Source organism: Rhinichthys klamathensis, unplaced genomic scaffold (genome assembly GCF_029890125.1).
Source record: "Rhinichthys klamathensis goyatoka isolate OS25496 unplaced genomic scaffold, OSU_Roscu_1.1 h1tg000056l_1, whole genome shotgun sequence".
Classification (NCBI taxonomy): domain Eukaryota; kingdom Metazoa; phylum Chordata; class Actinopteri; order Cypriniformes; family Leuciscidae; genus Rhinichthys; species Rhinichthys klamathensis.
The window spans coordinates 3,415,683-3,439,391 of NW_026606601.1; the positions used below are offsets into that span (position 1 = coordinate 3,415,683).

Sequence of the window (23,709 nt, forward strand, 5' to 3'; positions counted from 1 at the left end):
AATGATTCCATGATAATGAATGGAATATACGGCAAAGCGCCACTAAATAACAGGGCTAATTTGTGGGGGGCGTTGCGTGGTAAGGCTTTGACAATCAGATGGCTAGTATCTACTCCACAGCCAATCACGGGCCCCCTCCTTGCTCGGGCCCCGGGGCTTTAGCCCCGCCTAGCCCTATTGTTAATGCGGCCGTGAAGTATGTTTTTGAAAGAAGTCTCTTATGCTCATCAAGGCTCCATTGATTTGATCACAAATACACTAATATTGTAAAATTTGATTACAATTTAATAGAACGGTTTTCTATTTGAATATATTTTAAAATGTACTTTATCCCTCTGATGGAAAGGCTGAATTATCAGCAGCCATTCTTCTTATTATCAATGCTTAAGACAGTGTTTCTTCATATTTTTGTGTAAATTATTCTAAGTATGCAGGAAATATGTTGGTGACCCAGTGCTGTTGTGCTGCAAAAACAATATACTGTAGGTCTCATATTTCACTGGTAGTGATACATTGTCTAGTGTGCAATATTTTCTACCATTCTGTTAGTAAACAAGTCTCCATTCTCATGTGGAAGCCTTTCTTCATGCTCTTCCAGTTCATGTGTAATGATAGATTTGTATTAGCCGCTACAAACAGCTAGAGGGTGCTGCAGGACTCCAAACACACAGAAAAAGTGTATGAATGTCACATGACTTTTAGTGACAAGAAGGTTAATACCATAAGACAACATAAGATGAAACAAATAAAACATGTACACACAGTAAAACAAGATGTATTTAGGAAAACTGCTTTTTTTTTATTTAAAACTCAGGGCTGTTAGACATGAGATGTCAAGTTTGGCTTAAGACAGGAGAGACATACAGTAACGTCTGCAACAACAGACATATCGCTGATGACTAGCAAAGACAATCCAGCAATGCTCCCGGTGACTAAGCAACAAGTGGAAGCCATGATAAATCACGTTCCTTGTGGCTCCAATTAGGAGAGATTGGAAAGGGGAATTAAGAGCCATACAAAAACACAAATCCAATGGTTTATGAGCAGAATAACACGTATAGGACATTGCACAGAGCTTCTAACCTTAAAAGGGGTTTTCTGTGTTGTTTCTGCATATGCCTTGCCAAACAAAACTGTACCTTTATTAACACGTGCAATAATAAAGTTGACAAGGGGGACCGGGGAAGGAAACTGTAGGGGTCATAGCTCAAAATCTTGTGTTGAACAAGTGCACAAACACCCTCAAGTTTCGCATTATGTCCATCCTATGCTCATGTAAGCCTGCATTCTTCATTAAGGAAACACAAAAAATGTGTCTTCACGCCTGTCTTCACATTCTGAGTCCCTATGAGAAGCCCCTTATAGATGACAGATGGAGAGGTGAATGAGAGAAAGTCGCTTCCTGACTTTCTTCTGCCCTCTGCTCATCATCTCTCTGGAGCACACTGGAGGTCCAACCCTGTACACTCCTCTTCATTCATCCCTCGTTCATTAGCTGGGCTCTGACGGCTTGTTTAGCTCCACCTTAACGCTCCTTTCACCAGAACCTAAAAGACAGAAAGAAAAATGTCAGGTGAATACAGACCTGCTCTTCGCTCTCTCTGACAATCCATATCTGTTATTAGGTAGATTACCCACTGTGGTTCATTATTTCATTATTTTAAGGAATACTTCATCGTGAATGAAAATACTGTCATTATTTACTCACCCTCATGTCATACAAGCAGTTTGGACAATGAAAGTGAGCGGTTACTGATAACTAATACTTCTATTCAGAAAGGATGCGTTAAATTGATCAAAAGTGACATTTATGATGTCAAATGAATGCTGTTCTTTTGAGATATCTATTTAAAGAATCTTGAAACAAAATGCATCATGGTTAAATTGATTGTTTATTGGTTTATAACAGGAAATAACATCCCACAAAAATATTAAGCAGCACAACTGTTTTCAACATTGATCATAATAATAAATGTTTCTTGAGCACTAAATCAGCAAATTACTTAGAATGATTTCTGAAGGATCATGTGACACTGAAGACTGGAGTAATGATGCTGAAAATTCAGCTTTGCCAACACAGGAATTAATTACATTTTAAAAATATTCCAATCAAAAACGTATTTTAAATCGTAACATTTCACAAAATGATAGTTTTTACTGTATTTTTGATCAAATAAATGCGTTGAGCATAAGAGACTTTTTACAAAAACTAACCCCAAATTTTTGAACGCTACTGTATACTGTGAGACTTCTGAAACAATACGATAGATCATCTGTGTAAGAAACAGCCTGAAATGTGTGCAAGAAAACCTATAATGAATCATATGAGCTGCTTTTATGGTGCTCCTCTTGTTTTTTAGCTGCATGCTTGACAGCCAAAGTAACCATTTACTTCTACTCGATAGAAGAGTGGCGTGAACAACCTGCTAAATTTCTACTTTTGTGTTTTGTGAGTCATATGGGTGTGAAACAACAATATGAGGGTGAGTAAATGTTCATTTTTGGCTGCACTGCTCCTTTAACTAGTACTCCAACAAAGCAGTCTGGCCATAATCCCATAGATACAGCACAGAGATCTATAGATAATGTTGTTCAGGATCAATGTAAGTGCCTGGTCATGTTTGAGCAGACCTCACCTGTTAGATATTTCTCCTTAGCTCGAGCTCGCTCATCAGCGTCAAAATACCACACCGTTATTGCATACCTGCACATGAATTCACACAGAATTGTATACAAGCATTAGCAGCTTACAGAACTATTTTACAAAATGAAATGTGTCACTGACCTTGTGGCGTAAGCTGGCTGGACCTCATGTGGGTTCCGTCTGTCTGACCAAAACAGCAGAAGTCTGTCAAACTTGGGCTCTATGTCTGCAAACTGAGAGGTTCCCTCTGGAAAGATCCGCAAAAGGCCACCATGGTCCTATAGAGTGAGCAGATGAGAATTATGGTATATTCCAGGGGTTGGACAGTGAAACTGAAACCGTTTTAGACAACAATAATTTATTAGTATGGTTTAGGTAGGGCTTTCAGATGAGCCAGCACCAACAATTTGTTCTCTTTTCAACTCTGATATGTCTCCCACTATGTTGTGTGGATTGCAATATTTTCTGTACAGCTGTGTTATAAAATTTGATTTGTTTGTCATTTAATTTAGCACTTATAAGTTATAAATACTTCACAATTTAAACTACTGTCCACTTTTCTTCATTAAAAAGTTCCACCCCATGAATTGTACTTGTGTGTGTGTGTGTGTATATTATATAAGGAATTATATAATTATTTTATTTTAAAACATATTCAAATAGAACACTTTAAAATGTAATATTTTACAATATTAGTTTTTGTTACTATAGTCTTGATCAAATTAACAAAGCCTTAGTGAGAATAAAAGACATATTTCAAAAACATTAAAATTCAATTTCAAATTTCATTTACACAGAACAGACTGTTGTGGGAAAACTCTGGGAGGGAATGTCTTTTTTCCTGCCCCAGGACATTGAACCTGTTGCTAAATTTAGCTTAAAGAAAAAAATCTGACACAACTGTGGCTTTTACATAAGCCAAGACAACAGGTTGCGTGAGACGACTATTTTCTTCTCCATTCAGAGAAGAGGGTGAGATATGAGAGAGAGAGCGTTTGAATTCATACCATGTATTACTGGCATCCTGTGCAGCTTGAGAAGGATGGAAAATATCAGGGTTGTATGTGTGTGAGATGTGACCCATCCTTACATCACAGCACTGATTCAGAAACCGATGACTGGAAGAAAACGGGGTTCTTTTGCAGACTGTCCTGCATTCTTACGAGCCTCAAGCAAAGAGCGAGTTCAACCTTTAACAGCATCTAGATAAAGAGCAACATGCCCTTGAGTGTTTAATGTAGACTAAACAATACATCCTTCTACCATCCCAGTATGTTGCCTGTGAAACTGTCCAACTCTCTCTTTAACATTCACTTCATATAAGAACCTCTGATCAACTCTGGATGGTTTCCATGGCCGGTCGGAATGTTCTAGAGCAGAAGCGCTCTCTGACGCAGTGCTGGTTTTAACAGCTGGAAGGTGACAGAAGGTGGTAGAGTCAGCAGTGGAAAATGTTAGGCCTGCAGTCACAGCGAACGCCCATGGAACTTCAACAGTAAATGTTTAACATAACCATAAGAATGGAGGCAGAAGTTATCTATACAGATTTCCAATTTTGATTAGATTATGACTCAATTAGGTATATTTTAGTAACCATTCTGTGTCCACTACAGTATACAGGGCTGTGTTAGACATATTAAAATCATTAAATAAAGTTGTTTATTTGAACTATTCTTTAAAAGAACCAGTTCGTAATGTTTCGGGACTCAAGAACCAGTCATTTGTTTTGGAAATAATCATATATATATATATATTATATATATATTATATATATATATATATATATATATATATATATATATATATATATATATTGCGTTTCCTAAATATGTAACTAAGTGCATTAATTAGTTACTTTTTATGGAAAGTAGTGTTGCGTTACTCCTCGGCTGGGCTTGCTTGTTTTTTCATTTTAAAAAACCCGGAAAAGTGCTATTTTTGGCCATTTCACACTAAAAAAATAATTGAACAAGCCTAAGCTGAGGGAAGTACAAATTCACACCTGTACAGTAGAGGGCGAATCTCAAACAAACCTTGCAGCTGTGCTGCCATTCTGGATTGTAATAGGGCGCAGGAAAGTTCAACACTCTTACTTCCGCAAAAAAAACCAAAAAACATTTAATGTAATGTTTATCTAAAGTCATTTTTGCTTATTCCTATGGTTGAATTGGATCATTGAAGGTCAGCAGCAAATACTTTGGTTAATAAAGTGAGATTAAATACATAAAGTACATTGTATAATTTAACATATTTAATTATTGCAGGTTTGTGTAATATTTTGAGTTTGCATTTCACTGTTTTTATTCATTTGGAAGAATAAAGACTGTTTTTGTGCAAGTAAGATGAGTAAATGCATTCTCACATTTAGTTTAGAACTACAAGAAGCATTATGTTTACACGGCATACACAACGCCTCTGCACTTACTCCTGATTTCTTTCAACATTGGGACAGGAGAGGTGTCAATGAAAAAAAAAAGTAACTTGAGTTACTTATTTGAAAAAGTAACTCAGATATTTTGCTGCAAATTTAAAAGTAATGCGTTACTTTACTACTTGAAAAATAGTATCAGTAATCAGATTACATAAATTGCGTTACCGTTTGATTTACCAAAAAGAACCAGCTCATAAGAGTTATTTGTTTCAGGAATAGGCTGACACTGGTTGCACGGTTTGGTTTTGATTCACCCCCCAAAAAAAGAACAAAGAAAATCGGCTTATTGAAGTATTTTGTTTCAGAAGTCGGGCTACACTGTGTTTCTGATTCACCCAAAAAAAAAATAAAGAAAATGAGTCATTTCTCTATGAATCGGACTATTGGTTGTGCTGTGTTTTTGTGTGATGCCCACGTGGTCAACTGATTAGAAATACGTTTATTTCCATCAATTTGCAGTACAATGTACAAATACGTAAAACTTAAACACTATATATTTTCTTAAATGTATTTTTCTATTATATACAAACCCAACATAAACCAAAGTTTCACTGTTCTAGTAGACCTCTAATAACAGCACATAAACAGTCTCTTGTGTGGCCTATTTATGTAAAGTACCAACAGCTAACTCTCTGCACGAGGTTGGTTTTGAACTTCCATTGAATTGAATGCAAGCTCAGATGCAAGTTTAAGCAGTCTACATCAGATAAGATACCTAAACAAACAGAGAAGAGCTTAAACAATCTCATGCAGTTTTACATGCTACAGAACGTATACAAGATCAAAGTTCAAAGGAAGGGGGAAGAAAAGAAAACTCCTACCTTGGCATCCCAGTCTTTATTCAGGTAATATATGCATGTGACACATCTCCCATCTCCGTTAGGGTTATCCACATGCCGTACATATCCTGTCCCATCGCCAGGGTAACACGCCACCATTGCCTGGAAGGAAAAATGAGGTGTTTTAGTAATTGGACAAAATAGCCAATCAAAAGAACATGTGATCAAGGGTCCTAAAAAATGGCTTATGCAAAACATTATTTAATTTTTGCTTTTGAAGTGAAATATGATCAAGATTCTTCATGAGATTCACTGTTACCCCGTATTTGTCTAATGGAGTTCAGACCGCTGAATTCCATTCAGATACTGTACGATACTACAGCGCACAACTACATGAATCAAAGTGGAAAAAATAAGGTGATAACTGTGAAATTCTCAGCCCTGTGATGATTGTATCATTTAATCTTGTTGAATCTGGGTTATGAGGCTGAGGGAACAATGAAGCCATTGCTGGAGTCTTTCCTTTGCTGAGGTTTTTCCTTTCCTGCTCTTCCTTTGCCCCTTTTATTTTGGTCTCCGAGTTTACATGGAAAGTGTTAATTAATCACAAAGAAGAAAATAGCAGTGAAAATGTATTTGTGCACATGGACACATCCGTTAGGAGCGATCAGGACAGTGTTACAAAGGAGAGAATGAGTCAAAAACTCATAAAAATAGATCATCAGTTAATCAGTCCAAGTGACCTGCATATGACTCGGTTAAACTACATTTCTGGAGCAAACAACATGTACTTCCTCATAATTAGAAGTTTAAAAATAACTAAAAAGGTTGGAGAATATTCCTCTCCAAGTAAAAAACACGTCAAACTTTAAACAAAACCATGACTAATGCCAACGATCACCTTTAAATCATTAACAAAATGCTTCAAACAAGCACCCAACAAACACTTAAATATCAGAAACCTTTGGGCTAATACTGTGAGCCGTGTTTCTGTGAACTGAAACGAGCACAGTCAGAACAGCTCTCTGATATCGATCCCCTCCGGGAACTCGCCTTCTTTCTCGCCCACTTCTGCACGTAGGCTCCTGAATCTGATCACTTCACTGATAGTTTGTGACCTAACACTCTATTTATAATCAGCACTAGCCCAGCAGGGAGTTTTTAGGCCTTGACTTAACCCTCTAACCCTAACCCAACAACATAATGTCAAAGGGACCGAGACGTCCTCCCCAGGGACACGACATCAGCGTGTTTTCCACTGACTCTCAGCATGTGTGTGTGTGTGTGTTAGGCCTGTCTGAGGAAGGCAGGGAGGGAGGGTGTTTGTATGGCCGAAAAACAACTCTTCAAACATTCTTTGCCTTACTTGCATACATACTAGAGGTGAAATGGTTCCCATAAGAAAAAAAAAAATGAAAAAAACTTTATGGTTTGATTTGCATACATAGTGTAGTTCAGTCATGTCATACAATACTTTTGAAAATATCAATATTTTTATTTATTTACTTGTTTATGCCATGTCAGCATTTAAGGCTATTCTCATGGCAAGAACATTAAATATGTATTCATTAAAATTTTTTAAAAGAAACACACACAATTAATAAACATATAGAATGAAACCAGGGATAAATTTATTTAAATATTCAAGACACATTTACTAGTAAAAGACTAAATCTGTATAACATAAAATGTGTAAGAATTGTAAAGTGTCCAGAATGACAAATAATCAATTTTCTTGTCTGTAATAATCAATAATGCAGGAGAAACTGTTCACTGAATCATATAATTAACAACACGAATTATCAATGTATGAATCAGACTCACTAAGATTGGCGACAGTTTCTTTTCCACGCATCATTTAATCCATGTATGTGGTAACAGTCCAATCTTTTTAAACCGTGAAATCGCTCCGGAACTCAGTCCTGTATTGGCTGCATTTGAGACGGTGGTGTGAGCTCCACTGGCACTGACATTCGTCACTCCTGTTGGTTGTCGCAAAATTCGCTGCTCATTTTAAATGAACTTTTGTCGCGTGACTCCTGTCACTTGATTCTACATTCTGTTGCCAACGGTCACTGTCGCTTGTGTCGCGGGAAGTCGCCAGCCCTACATTGAAAATGAATTGGATCATGTCGCTTTAGGATAGCCGATATGATGCTTAAAAAAATACTTAATCAGCCCCAATACTGATCCTTAAGATTCTTCTGGGGCACTGGTTAAATAATAGTCCTCTATTAGTGCTTGATGATGGCAAATGTATTGGCCAATAATAATAATAATAAATAGATAAATAATCTAAATTACCAATATCAGCCCTATGACCACCACTATGGTGACAAAATATATTCAGTCTCCTTTTTGGCAGTAATTTACAGTGCATTATTCTGCAGCATTTTTTTTTTTTTTTGCAGCAATCAGACTGGTAACAACCAATCAAAGGGTTAAAATATCGGTATCCAAATTGTACCTCCTGAAAAGCAACACACCAACTATTTACTGAAACTGTGACTACAGAACTGTGATGCAAATGTGTGTGTCCCCCCTTAACATTTCTCCTCTCCAGCTTCCTGAGGCCTATAATTTGATATTAGATTTCCAGTGAACGAGCGTCATCATTCCAGGAGAAAAGACGCCAGCTGAGGAAAGCAACACATGCTGGGAACAAATCTAAAACGACTGTACATGAGGACCTTTTTTCCAAGCAACATAACCGTTAGCGGTGCTGGGATGTGGTTGACTATAAATCACTCACTTCAAGTGGAAGATGGGGAATGCAGGAGTCACGGAAAGGCCAAAATAGGGGCCAGTCTGAAAGACAATGACTATTGTTATCATTTTACTGTTAAAAAGGCAAAATTATGCCCTTTTACAAAATCTTTATTTTGTTTTGGGGGTCTCCTAGAATACGTTAAGGCTTGAATATTTTTTTTTTTACATTGTTGCAGCACCTCTCTTCCCAGTCGATAGTAACACTAGTTATACTAGGAATATTGTGACGTGTATGTTCCCAGAAGAAAACTCAAGACTACAATCGAGATGTTTCAGGAGTTCAGAAACAGTGGTTAAGGATACAGATAATAACTCCCTTTCGAGTGGACTTCGTTCTTTGTAACTTTGCAGACCTTTTTTACGCTCAAACATCAACATTACAGACTAAAGAATGTTGAAATGAAAAAAGGCCCTTTTAAAAGTCAGCATGAAACAGAAGCTGTGATAGTTTTTATTCTCTATTCAGACGTATGAGTGAAACGTCTTTTTGAACATGAAAAAATGTAGAGCAGGTCCATTGAATTGATTGGATCGTTGGATATGATTGACAGGTTGTCTCGCCCTCCCACCAAAAAAAAAACACATCATCAGAGAAGAGATGTCGCTGCAAGTACGAGTGGAAGTTCTTTTGATGAAAGATTATGAGGGCACATTATTTAAAAAAAGAATAATGACATGCACGGATAAATCATTTATAATAAATACTGCAATATTCCATAAAAAAAAACTTTCAACTCATAAGGAATATACCGTTTTCATTAGGGGTATACCTGTGGACACGATTAACTGGTAGAGACATGATGTTGCCGTGCTGCGCTGTCACCGAAGCTTATCATTTGAATGTGTTTTTAAAGGGACAATGTGTACTTTTTAATGCATTTTATTATTTAAAATCAATATTTTTATTCATAAATATGTCCTCAATGGTGTACAAATACCTCTGCCAATTATCTGACTTATCCTCGTAAACGAAGAACTTTATTAAAAATAAATGTAGATTTAATTGAATGGTATCAAAAACATTTAGCATAAAACATTATTTAAAGCAAAAATTACCATATTGTAGTAGAATATATCGTTATTGTGAAATAAATGTATTCATAGCGTGATAAAAGATTTTGGTCTTTGCCCACCAATAGTTTTCCTTCGTTTGCACCTCGGCTCGTTTAATAGGGGCCTTTCCAGCCAAGTCCAAGTTCCGCAACCTGCAATGGCACGCAATACACGACAGATCACAATACATGTGACAACATTTCAACTGAAACGTTTTCCCCGGTGGCAGGTGCAAAAGCGAAGGACAACGTAAATAAAGATGAAGGGAGGGGCGAGCGAGCGTGTGCTTTAGCCAGTAGGAGAAGGGTATAGGGGAAGAAGGAAAGAAAGACAAGCCAGGACAAAAAAGCAAGCTGAGGGCATTGACGCAATCTGCGAGCCCCCCACGTGAATGGGCCGGAGCAGATAAGGGGGAAATCGCTCAACGGCGCTTCAATTGTTCAGGTGGGGGTGAGTGTGAGAGCCAACAGCGTCAGAGTAAGCAGGGCATGCTGGGATGAGAAAACAACCCAGTGAGGAGGGGTGGGTGCGGACGGCACGCATCAACATCACGCAGCAGCTTTTGCGTCAGGATGCCGCCACTCTCCCATCATCACCTGCAAAGATCCATGACCGTGGAGGAGGGTAAAGGAGATTGAGGGGATGCCTTAGTCCCACAACACAAAGAGCATTACAATCAGAGCTTCAGTGTGCGTGTATTCCGGTTTCAATGTCTCAGACACACCTGGATGTGACGCTGTGTGCACAAACAGCTGCGCCTTCCATCTATATATTTATTAGATTATCAATATTCATGACAAAAGCAGAATGTTTTTGATTCCATTAGCCGATATATTTGAAACGTTTTTATTTATTTTTTGGTAGTGGTAGTAGTAGTAGTAATTTGCATTAATGCGGCAATTGCTTTGTTAAAGGCACACTGTGGAACTTTTCAACCTTTATAATATATTACCAAAACCCATTGAGATGGTACATCGACTTACAATAGGTTGAATGACACGTCTGCCGTAGCCTGAAGGTGTCTGTATCGCTTTTCCTAGCACTATGTAACTTCGGGTTTCGGGTAGGAACCCGAGCACAAAAAGAACTACAAAATTCAACCGCTTTACGGCATACGTCACTTCCCCCACCACCCACAACTTCCTCAGATTCTGACGTGAGTGCTCAACTCGCGTTTGATTGCCGTCTGTATGTTTTCGTCATGGCCGAACCAACAGCTACAATGAAGAAGGCAAAGGTTTTGTCAGAGGACACTAAAAAGAAAAGAAAAAGGCATAGTGACAAATGAAAAGCCAGGACGAGGATCACCATTGGTCCAGCGTTCGCTCGCTGGCGTGAGCTACAGGAGGAGGAGGGGTGCCCGACCGATGCTGACGCTTGCCTGCACACAAATGCCGTTTCCAAGGTGACCCAGATAAATCCTATAAGTAGTGTAGTATTTTCTGGTATTCCGGCCACAGCCGATGGTGTTATGAGTGTAATAAAATGCCCACAGCCCATTGTTCATTTCTACACACAAACACAGCCCGCCACAGTGCAGGGCTGGCACAAATAAAGTCGACTCATGTCAAATGTACATTAAATGTAGTGAACGTGCCCACGACTCAGTGCCCACAAACACTACACACAACATGTCCCACGGTTTCTGTAAAACGAAACCAACACACTAAGTTACAGTCAGCTCAGGCCGACGGTGTTTTTAGTGCAGTAAATGTGCCCGCCGTCCCGCGCCCACATTCACTCACAGACATGTTAGCACTAAGCCCCACGGGGCTCGCCCCGCTCGCTCTCTCTCAGCAGACTGCTATAAGGGAATCGAGCGCGGCAAGGCTGCCCGCCTCAAACACTGCAAGCACACACAAACACAATCTAAAGACACGGGAGGCTGACCCACTGTCTATGGGCTGACCGGTTGACTGTTTGTTGACATTTGCGACACTGCTGCGGAGCTTGTGGCCTCTAGGGACGCTAGACGTGAAAGTTACAGGTCGAGCGCCACTAGTGGCCAAAAGTTCCGCGGTGTGCCTTTAAACATTACTAGAAAAATTCAGAGTTTGGTTGTCATCAAAATGGAGATACAGTGCAAAACATATACAGATCACATGACAAACACCCAAGCGGCAACCTCCCTGTCTCTGGCCCTGTCCCAAATGGAACCCTAAGCACTCGCCGTCTTCCTCTGAGTCCGCACTTTCGCGACGTAACGCCGCTTTGAATGTCGGGAAGAAGTCTTCTATGGAGTCCGCATCAGCGTGGGGTCGGCAAAAGTGCGCATCAAGGGCGCAAATCGACCGCAGAGGGGGCGCTCGCGAGCACCCTTCTGAGATCTAAAAATGACAAATGGGACACACTGCTGTCTCACGGACTTAACGGACACGCGCACGCGGCAGCCATTGTAAGTCCACAAGACCGAAAGTGCACATGAAGTGTGCCATTTGGGACAGGGCCGGCATCTCTCTTGAGACCAACGCGGAAGTGAATTAAACTGCAATTCATCTACTGACCGCTTGAGGCAGGATGCAAAAGTGAGTCAAATCTGCATCTCCCCCATGTTAAAATGCCCAACTTTACAGCAGAAAAAAAACATGTTTACAGCCTGGAGCAAAAAGTGGTTTTGGTCTTTTTAGCTTATTTTGCCCTTCATGACAATAATTGAATAATTAAGGGTGTGACCACTTGAGTGACAGGTGGATTGCGGCCGTTTGTCTGCTGTCTGTTAACGTCACTCTCAGCTAATTCCAGGAGCTGCTGTACTTGCCATCTCTGCCGTGTTTGTGCTTTTTTCGCAATTATTTCATACAATTAATACACGCATTATACCTTCGCCCACGCAGTTGGATTCCGTTGTTGTCGAGTATGGAGACTGAGAGAACAACCAGCGCTGCATTTCCAGTTGTTTTCCTCGCATGCACTAACGTTAATGGACGTCTGACAATTTCGTTGCTAAAAACGTCTATAGATATAGAGACCACACTTGTTATACGGTACTGTTGCGCTCACGGAACGCTTGTTAAATAAAAAGTACCGTCAGATGAAACCCTGCAGGTGTCAATGCTTTCTCTCCGTCCATGCAGTAGATGCACACCCTTGAATGAGCGCGGATTTCTAGTGCATTTACTTGAACTTCTGAGGTAATATCTTTGGTTTAACCCATTTGAGAAATTGAGAGGTGGCCAAAATCAGATTTTAAAAAGGACTGAATAAAGCTTTACGGACTTGACGTGCGATGCCATGCTGACTCGACGGACATGTATGCGCATGAATCACTGTCACACACACAAGCTCAGAGCAATATTGTAAGTTATAGTAAGTTAATATAGCAGAAGAATAATACATCACGATGATACACAGTCTCACTTTTAGTTACGTCTTTTAACTATTATAATATTTCGAAGGGCAAAAACATGAACTTTAACTATTGGTTTTAATTCTTCAATCAGCTGTCACTTTAGTGTGAGACCAGTAGCATATAGCATTAGCACCTCAGTTCCACCCACGTCCCGCCTCTTTGCCCATTTTAGGTGTGTTCGACATCGGCTGCGGCTGGATGTAACTGATCGGCGAGAGTAGCCGCGTGCAGGCGGGGAGGAGCTGCAAACGGAGACGTGAAGTCGGACACTTTCTGGTTCCTGTAGTGACCGCTCACGTGGTGTTTGTATACTCTAGCACAGCTGAAGTGAAATAAATGCAATATTTGCCAAATACACAGATGTTTCAGGGACATTTTCATTCAATACTTTATGTACTGCTTCATACAGCGTTTGTTTGAACAAGAATAAAGTTCAACAGAAGCCTACAGCTACTATCAATGAAGTGGAATCAACGTTTTTTAATCAGTTTTATTTTGATAAACATAACACAATACATCGCGACTACATGAAAAGAGTGTTTACTGTTATAAAAAAACTGATTTGTGAGCTTTAGTGGAACTAAAGGTGTGAGAATAAACCGAATAAACACGAAACGCACGTGATCGTTGTCATGCGGTGAATCCGGCCAATCGTGGAACAGCTGTGTCGTCATCAGAGCTCGTGCAGCCCAGAGCAGCCGCTCTTCAGAAGCAAGGGGGTAATCCATCGACCGGAAGTTGAAGCCGGCCGGGTGCCGCCATGTTGTAGCAGAACTTCACTTGCGTTAGCATTTCCATTGACTCCCATTCATTTTGGCGTCACTTTGACAGCGAATAACTTTACATCTGAGGCATTTAAAGACTCCATTTGTCCATGATTTATTTCTAAAGAAACACGACAATGTATAAAGTGCTCCATTACCTTCTATGTTACATTATGGCCCCGTAGAAGCAGTTTTAGTAAAAATAGGCTAACGATTGCGTCATAACCACTCGACTCTCTGTCGCGCTGTACAGAAATTACCGTACAGACAGGAGGAGAAGCTCGCAGTCAATCGGGGGACGCCCCGTCAAGGGAGAAGCCCATAGATAATGAGTCCATAAAAGCAACGGAATACTTACTCCTGCTCACTCACGCCAAAGAACTCTTTGCTCAAGTTCCCCGTCTCTGCAAGATTAACGTTGGCAATTTTCACGCACAGCTACTAGAAGAGTAACGTCTGTCAGACAGGTTGCTTACGTCATTAAGCTTAGTTTGAGTCGGTTTGAGTCTGCGCGTCAGGAACGGAAGTGCTCAGAAATCGCTAAAAATGGGCTTCAACTGTCTCAACTGAGTTCCAATGAGATGGCTCTGTCCATTTCTTATACTGTCTATGTTCAGAAGCTGCGCTGGCTGAGTTCTCCGGCTACTCTCGAATCGCTCTCGCGGTACTTTGATGGCATACGTCACAGTCACGTGGCGTCGGCGCTGTATCAAGTCGGACAAAATTTCTAACCGGCATGCACTGCTTCAAGTCTGCCGCCGATCGGTCTGCGCAGAGCTGCATGAAGTCGAACAAGCCTTTTATTTTATGGTATTGACGAAAGGTGACGCGCTGCCAAGATGGCGACGGCCGGCCCCGCCCACTTTAGGCTTCAAAAACGCTCTTTAGAAACCTACGGGTGACGTCACGGACACTACATCCATATTTTTTTACAATCTATGCAAACACCCCAAAATGTATTCATTTACTCACCACAATGTCATTCTAAACCTGTAGGACTTTCTTTTGTGTAACATAATATGTTGGCAGAATATTTATGCTGTTTTTCTAAACATATAGTACTCTACCATTCAAAAGTTGGATGGCCAGTAAGATTTTTTTAAAGAAATTAATGCTTTTATTCAGCAAGGATGCACAAATTTGCTCAAAAGCGACTGTAAATACATTTATTATAATGTTAAAGGGGTCATATAATGGTACATGCAGTTTTTCAAGTTGATTGTACTGAAATGTGTGTTGGCAGTGCCTGTACACAACCATCATATAATGATAAAAATCCATCCAGTGTTTTTGTTTTAATCTCCTTATATGTTTTCCCCTGCCTCAAATCGAGCCGTTCGACCGTGTGACGTCACACGCTCGCACGCCCCTCCCACGATTGTTGTCAATCATAGTCTGCGCAGACCGGCGCGGTCATTGTTGATATGCTGGAGCACTGTCTATGAGCAGAATGGCGTCTAAGCGATTGAGGTGTTCTGTTCTTGGGTGTAATAACGAACACAGCAGTCATTTTAATGTTCCTAAATCCGAACCGCCGAAGACGCAGTGACTGAGTTTGTTTTCGAAGGGAATATTCCCCACGAGCAACGTCAATGCTCTCATGTTTGCGCGAATCATTTCTCAGCAGACTGCTTTATAAACGAGGATCAGTGTAAAGCTGGTTTTGCTAAAAAGCTACTCCTGAATAAAGGATCGGTACCAGCTATTCGTGTTCCTGCTGAACCTCTAGAACAACTGAAGTGAGTGTAACGTTAACGTTTTATTAACCTTTATATTAATATTTATATCTTTGCAAATCGCTTGCACGCTTCACGATGAATGAGTCTAAGGTTTACACTCAGGGTACATTATGGCATGTTTTCTATGTACGACGTTCTCAATATAATTCATAATCCCACGTCTATAATGAACAACGCGTTATGGTTATTGTGTTACAAACGGTGTCTACGCAGAACAGAGAGGCGGAGTGAGCACAGCTCATGATCATTTAAAGTCATATGCACTGAAACGGCGTGCTGAAAACAGAGCTGTTTTTGACCAGGTAAAATAAGTGTTTTCTTACAATACTAATGAGAATTTTTAATTAAAGTATATTACAAACTTTTAATTTAGACCCTAAAGAATCATATTAGCTTATACAAAAATGGCATTATATGACCCCTTTAAAAAAGATTTTATATTTCAAATAAATGTGTTATTAATCCTATTATTATTAATATTATTAACTATTATTAATTAGTATTATTTTATTTTTTATCATGGTTACCAGAAAAATATTAAGCAGCACAAATGTTTTCAACATTAATAATAATAAAGGTTTTTTGAGCACCAAATCAGCATATTAGAATGATTTCTGAAGGATCATGTGACACTGACATTTATGCATTTTATTCCACACAGACACTATTCCATGTCCAGGTAAAATTATAATACACGTTATTTTTAGATAAATACACTGAACTACTGATTCAAATCGATGCTGTTTTAGCTAACTAGCTTAACATTTCGACATAAATATTTAGCTATAAAACATTATTAAAAATGTATGTTAAAATGTACATAAAATGTATATGTTGTTGCACCTATGAACTGATTTGCAGCATGCATAAAGTCTTCAATGATTTCCAATTAGAAAACATTCCCTTAATATGTTAATCATGCCTGTCATTATTTACTCCAACAGATCTCCATAACAGTAATTTGCTTTCCTAGATTCAGGGATTTTCCTGTAAGAGGCCCTCTTGGGTTTACAACATGTCCTTTCTCCTTTATGTGATACTGCATCTGTTCCAGTGAGCCATGCAGAGCTGATATAAACCTCAGCTGCTGGACTTTAGCCAGACAGACAGTTCTAATAGTCCAGCTACGTGCAGAGCGTGCAGCTGCACTGCTGTTCCAGCGCTGACACCCTGGCAGACTGACACCACACTGCATCATTAATAAACACGTTGAGGAAAAAGCAGTGACAGCGCACAACATGTCCAAGAGATAAGTCATGCATATAAGCTTTTGCTGATGAAAAATAGGCACAACATGCAACTAACAGCACACACACAAAAACATCAAATGCATGTACGGTATACATAAACTTAAAATATGCACCAAAAAAATAAAAAGCATGCTTCATTATTGGTCATTATGAAATCTACAGGTGTTTTACACATCAGCTTTTCGCCTTCAAAAAACAACCTCACAAGTCTCCTGTTGGTTGCACGCAAGGTTTCCTGACATAAGGGTACAAAAACAAAAAAATCACATAACTAAACATCGATGCAGAAGCAAAGAAATATTATACATCCTTCCTAGTGAGGTGGGACTTTCCAAAAGGAATGCAATGCTCTAACAAATACGCTCAAAAACAGCCCATGCTGATCCAGTGCCAGCATCTCTGGTCACGTAATGTAAACATGACTACTTGGCAATTCATTGAGTTTTACTGCTGCAAACATTCTTCACTCTGACACCTAGAAGGTTTCTGAGGAGAAGGTGACAAACCCCAAAAGCCAATGATAAACAATAATACACCAAAAACACCACACAAAAAGCTTGAGGGGAAAGAAGAACGATATTTTCTGATTCGATTTGTGTTCAGATTCACAAGCTCTTGATTTGGTAATCGGTTCTGATTCGATGTAGATTCTGCTGTAACTTATACAGGGGTTTCAGACTGGATCCTACTGAATTACATTAGAAAAAGAACTGGCTCATAAGAGTCATTTGTTTCGGAAATCAAGCTACACTGATCATGCTGTATGTTTTTGATTCACTAAAAAGAACCAGATCATAAGTGTCATTGGTTTGTGAATTGGACTACACTGATTGGTCGCGTTGTATGCTTGTTTTTGCATGAAGACAACTCCTGCCATTGTTTTGTGTTAAACAGTTGTGTTTTTCATTGCATTAACACAGACTGCACATTCACAACTCGGGTATAATTTTTTTTTTGCCATGAAACAGGATTCAGGAGGTAACGTTGCTGCTGAAGGTGATGCAAGGACCATGGAATGGATACAAGGAACCATATGGTACATTACGAAAATATTAAACAACAATTTTTTACATAAAAATATGACAATAAAAATGACAAAAACTAAACTTTATTTTAGTATATTAAAAAAATTGTTTTCTATATATATATATATATATATATATATATATATATTTATTTATTTATTTTTTATTAACACCAAACAGATAAATATTACCAACAGGGTCCACACTGTGTAAATATTTATTGTGAGAGACTTCCTCAAAAGGACTACAAGACTCAATAATGGAATTGTTAAAGTCCCCGTGAACCAAAAGTTGCAACCGACTTTACTTCAGTGTTGTGATGTATTTCCAAGTGAAACAGAATATTAAATACAGGGCAGGGTTTCATTTTAGCGCACCTCGCTCATAGCAGACTGGCGATTGGAGGGGAGTGGTTAAGGATATTCTACCCAAGCTGTCAAACTGACATCATCGAAGGAACAGAACAGAAGGAACGTCAATCCAGGGCAGAAGCAAATTTTCAGATTTTGATTAAAGATTACCACGACAAACTATTATTTTTTCTGCTTAATAACTTGCACGGATTAATTGTTCACCACAAGACTAGTAATATGTGCTAACAATAGTTTTTATTTTATTTATTAAAATGACTTACCATCACGTACTCACTCATCCAAACCTGTATGACTTACTTTCTTCAGCGGAACACAGAATAAGATATTTTGAAGAATACTGTAACCAATCAGTTTTGGTGACCTTCCATTTTATGGTAAAAAAAACCCCCAGAAAAACAAAAAAACAGACATTTCTCAAAATATATTCTTGTATGTTCCACAGAAGAGAAAAAGTTTGGGATACAGGAGGTTTGGGATGAGATGAAGGTGAGTAAATGATGACAGAATTTCCATTTTTGAGTGAACTAGGCCTATCCCTTTAAGAAGATTCACAATAATTATATTCTATGCTATTTTATTTAATGTATCAAAACATTATGCGTCCAAATCTATGAAAACTACTTCATAATAAACATTACATTTAGTTCCTATTGTCACTTCATTCTCTACTCATCTTCTTCCACAATCTACAGCCTCACTGAAGTCCAGATATATATATATACACTCTGCCTCTGATCCTCCAACATTTAACAACCACAAAGCTTGTTCATAGTTTAATATCAATACAAAACATAAACATATTATCCGTTCATTGTGTTTTATGTAACAGACTCTTTCCCTTCGGCTGATTCTTTCATAAGCCTGCTGAGCATCCTGAATTGTCCAGCTGTACATCTGCGACACTCACAATGACATTAAAAAAACTATGCAGTCGCAGGAAGTGCTATCACCTCCCATCAAGTCTTCTGATATTCACACTACAACATCCTGTGCACAGCAAATGCCTTTGCTTTAAGCACAAATTAATAAAGTACATTTTTATGCTATTTACAGCATTTTATCTTTAGCCATGGAAACATTTACGTTTAAAGAATAAATGTTAAGCATTAATGTTTCTCTTTCATAACACTGTGGATTTTATTGAGCGTCTGATAATGGTGTATGTGACTGATCGGAAAGCATCCCTGTGACGTACAGGGAGTGAATCTAAAAAATAAAAAAAGGGAACGCATACTCCCCCAGGCACAGTCAGTGAAGTACTGCGGTCTTCTAAAGAATAAGAGACCCTTCAAACTTTAATGAGCCAAAAGACCTGAAGACCTTGAAATCCAAAAGATTTATCATAGTGTGACATAAAACGAGACATAGAACTTAACTTGTACATAATCTTACATAATCGTACCAACTCTTGCAAAACCATAAGCTAACTGTGTTACAAATTTCCTGCAAGTCACAATAAGTGTGCGTGTGTTTACAGCAAGATGGAAAAGGTGATGGCTTCCCTAAACCCTGAGAGGTTGGAGGTTTGTCCAAACATTGTGCATGCGTTGGGTACGCCTGATAGCAGCTGGTGGTCGCAGGCGTTCCCCTGACCTGGGGAAATATGAGAGCCATGCTGGTCGTGGATAACTCACAAAGGCACTATCAGTAACAGTCTGTGGCCCCAAAGGAAGCTCCTGTTTAAAAAAAAACGGTCAGCCTGACATTTTTGCGGGGATAGAAAATTCAAGAACAATTGAATCTGGGGGAGAGACCTGATGGTGCATATATTCATATATGTATAGACTCATATATTAGAGTCTTTAATGTGTTTAGTCCAGAATTTTTTTTGTAGGAGATTTTCATGTTTGCTACAAATCTGATCTGAGTTTTAACCTAATCCATAAAAGATGTGCTATTGTGTTAACTGGGGCTTTCACTTGATCCCCCAACCATATCCTCCCACACATTTTGACTAATGAATTTCCATGACTTTTCCATAATAAAATAATAATTTCATAGCTATTGCACTTGACATAAAGCAGAGATGAGCGCAACTATAAAGAAATTGCCTATGAAATTTCTGAATTTCTAGGCCTTTAAAATAACCTGATATTTTCAGCTTTCCCTTTCCACACCTATTGGCATGACTTTGTTTACTAATTAACTTCACATTTCACACCAAAGCTGTTTAGTTTTTGTATTGTTTCTTTTCTGTGTATCTTATCCTAAACAAATCTGAATAATAGTGTTGTCAAAAATATTGATATTTTGATATGTATCAACACTGAAATATTGAAAACGGTATCAGTATTCCTTTTCTGCAGCATCGAATTCACCGATTCCAGCTGCACGTTCTCACTCTTTCTTCCATCTAATGACACACACCCGCCTTTTCTCACTCACTTGTCTCATTCGCTCCAGTTGAATAGTGCTTGTATTGTGCATAATTTTAGTCATTCCCACAGGTTTCGCGCTCACACAAAAAGCACATGCACCACTGATCTGTATAAGTGGCGCGCACATAAAGCCGCCTCTCAAACAGCTCGCGAGAGCCAAATTGACTTCTTGTTCGTGGCTTATTGCACTTAAAGATGGCGTGAAAGACAACCCAGAAAGCCACGTCTCACAGCAGGTGAATACTGAATTAAGCTTTCACTTCTTCTTGTGCTTGAACGGACAATTTCACACAAAATTATGTCAAAATGTCTGTCTTGGCGGGCATCCTAGTAAACAGTCGGTTATGTCTAAAGTGAACGTAAACAGTAGAGAGAGAAAACGCATGTGTAACAGTATCAATTAAAGTAACAGCAGCCTAATACACCTGGCTGCTGTCTGCTGTCAAAAGACTCTTGACTGAATAACCTTTGTAACTTTAATAAGGATCCATCTATCTTTAATTTATACAGTGAAGACTATGCAGTTATTTTACATTTGGCTACTTTGTTCATTTTCTGTACCTAATCTATAGCTAACTACTGTTAGATCTATCTGTAAAAACCTGAAAATATAAAACCTGAAAAAATAATTGCGACTTTTTATCTCACAATTCGACGTTTCTTCTCATAATTGCGAGTTTACATGGAGATATAAATAGCAATTGAGAGTTATAAAGTCAGAATTGCATGATTGCATTAAAGTCTTAAAGAGATATAAAGTGTTTATAAGATAACAAATTATATGTATGGAGCTATATATGGTTTTCCTCATATTGATTTTTTTTAAAGGTATCGAAGGTGGAAAATCCAGTATTGTGACAACAATACTGTAAAATAGAAGGATTATAAGTTTTTTTTTTTTTTTTGCATGTTAATGGTGCGCATCTGGTTACCTGCAGCGGTTTTGTGCCTGGTCATGTGACATGAGTTAGGCATAAATCTGATTGGTCGGTTAATATGGCAAGCCCAGAGCCGTTAACTGGCCAAGCCCAGCAGCAGGCTCTACCTTTTGGAAATTGTAGAATAAAAACCGCCGTATCTAGATATTTGACATCTTTGTCATTAAAGATATTTCTCAAATCTCTCATTTGTATTGCATCAAACTTTTTTTAATTAGCACAAAATTACTGAGCGCACCTTTACGTGTCAGGCATCACAGTTCTCCTCTAATGACAGCTCTACTTACTTTCGTCCTTCCATTGATCCTGTAGTTGTCCAGTTTCCCGTTACAGTGTCGGATCAGATCGTCCATGCGGCTCATGAGAAACGCTATCCTCTCACAGCCGGCCTCCTTCCCCTCCACCCAGGTGATCTTATCCCCCCGAATGTCCTTAGACGAGTCGCTTCTCTGACTGACCAGCTGTCCGTCCGTAAATCCGCCGGTCAGGTAAAGCGCCTGCACGTCCTCCAGAACACAGTGTCCGACCTCGTCACCTAGGAAGTTGTCAACCACACAGATCCCGTGCTTGTTCATGCAGGGCACGATATAGTCCGTGGCCAGTTTCTGAGGGGGCGACCGCGTCTGTCCGTTGGGTTTCGAGCAGTCCGCGGTCGGCTTGCTGTCAGAGCCTGTGGCGGACGTGATAAAATCTGACATTCTTTCGCCGGGTGACGTAAGAGTAGAGTCACTCTGAGAAGAGTTCGACTGTTCTGAAGTGTTGCTCTGTTCGGCGCTGGGCTCTTCAGCCGGCGGCGGCGGCTGCTGCTGCTTCTCGGCCTCCTTGCACACCCGCTTGTGCTTCTTCCAGTCCTGTCTCTGGTGCTCTTTGCTGCAGTAGAAGGAGCTACGACACCGTCCGCACTTCATTAGGTTCTCCATTTTCCCGCACAGCTCGCAGTACTGTCGCTCTCGCTCCAGACTGTCGCTTTCCCTTGAGTTTCCCTCCATGTTTCAGCGCTGTGCTGTATTCCTGTATTACAGTCTCAGCCTGCAACTTCACTACAAGTATCCACAAGCGAAATTGTCCCTGCGCCCCCGCTGCCAATTTCATTCCAGTTGACGGAGGGCAACGTGACGCTCTCACATTCCCGCGACATCTATGGTTTGACACTTGTGAAGTCTCAGCGCGAGCCGTGAGTTTGATGGAAGCGCATGGCGCCTGCTGTTCCTTTTCTTCAGCGCTCAGCGCACGTCAACCATGTGAGCATGCGCACTAGAGGCAGGATAGACAACACTGTGGGCATGATTCACATGTGCTTCTCACAATTTCATTTGGGCAGAATGAAAATTAACACAAATAAATATATAATCGCCCAAAAACATTTAATGAGCAGAAATACTGCATCTGCGTGTTAGAAGAAGAAAATAAACACAAACGAATAAATAAACTCCCAATTTGCATAATAGAAAGTCCAAAAAGTAAATAAACACAAATAAACTAACAACACTTCAATCAAACTTTTATTATGAGAACTAAGAATGTAGTTATGGGTCTAATTGTTGGTACGAATCTAAACTATTTGCAAATTATTACGATGACTTTAGTGTATCTACAGAGTAAGACAAGGAAATAGATTTTCTTAAAATGTATATAGCCTAGGCCAAGCACAACATAATGGCAATTCAAAGTGGTAAATAAACCAAAATAAAGGAAGAAAAGTCTATTTTAAAATCATTTAGGAACATAATAAAATATTGAAAATAAAAGAAAACTACCAGAACTGCTTTTCAATGGAAAAGGACTTAGCCTACCTTTAATCCAACTTTACACCTTAAATCTTTATGAAACTGTATAGGCTACATTGTTTCCTTCAAGTAATTTTTTTTTACAATGCGGCCATAAAAGCCTATCACTCTGTAGTTTCTTTACTCACTGATGTGATATCATAAAGCAAAGTCCAAATGAAATCTTGGTTTGCATTCCAATCGTGTAGCATAAGTATGCAAAGTTATTTCCATTACCCAATTAATCTTATTCGCATGGGAGCAATAAAGATTAGCTTTCCACTGTATTAGATAAAACTAAAATGATCCTCTACTTCCTCACCGATGTTGACATACTCAAATAACAGTATTATTGTTATAGCCTGAATAAAATCCACCTTCAAATCTTGGGTTGGTTTATGTAGATGTAGATTCAGTGCACAGCATTTATTTTGCTTATGATTTTATGTA

The 23,709-nt window shown here is 39.2% G+C and overlaps 1 protein-coding gene across 2 annotated transcripts; it reads right to left on the reverse strand.

The window, feature by feature from the left end:
- Positions 1–776: 776 nt before the first annotated feature.
- Positions 777–22,764, reverse strand: egln1b (egl-9 family hypoxia-inducible factor 1b). 2 transcript variants are annotated; one of them, XM_056248658.1, is made up of 5 exons: positions 21,781–22,738; positions 5,897–6,016; positions 2,786–2,922; positions 2,637–2,704; positions 777–1,547 (listed from the first exon to the last, which is right to left on the reverse strand). In XM_056248658.1, the coding sequence occupies exons 1-5, from the start codon at positions 22,480–22,482 to the stop codon at positions 1,492–1,494; spliced, it is 1,083 nt and encodes a 360-aa protein (XP_056104633.1). In that variant the 5' UTR covers positions 22,483–22,738; the 3' UTR covers positions 777–1,491. The 2 variants fall into 2 exon arrangements, with proteins under 2 accessions (XP_056104633.1, XP_056104634.1); XM_056248659.1 differs by lacking the exons at positions 777–1,547; positions 2,637–2,704; positions 2,786–2,922; positions 5,897–6,016 and adding an exon at positions 19,619–19,853 and having other exon boundaries at positions 21,781–22,764.
- Positions 22,765–23,709: the final 945 nt, after the last annotated feature.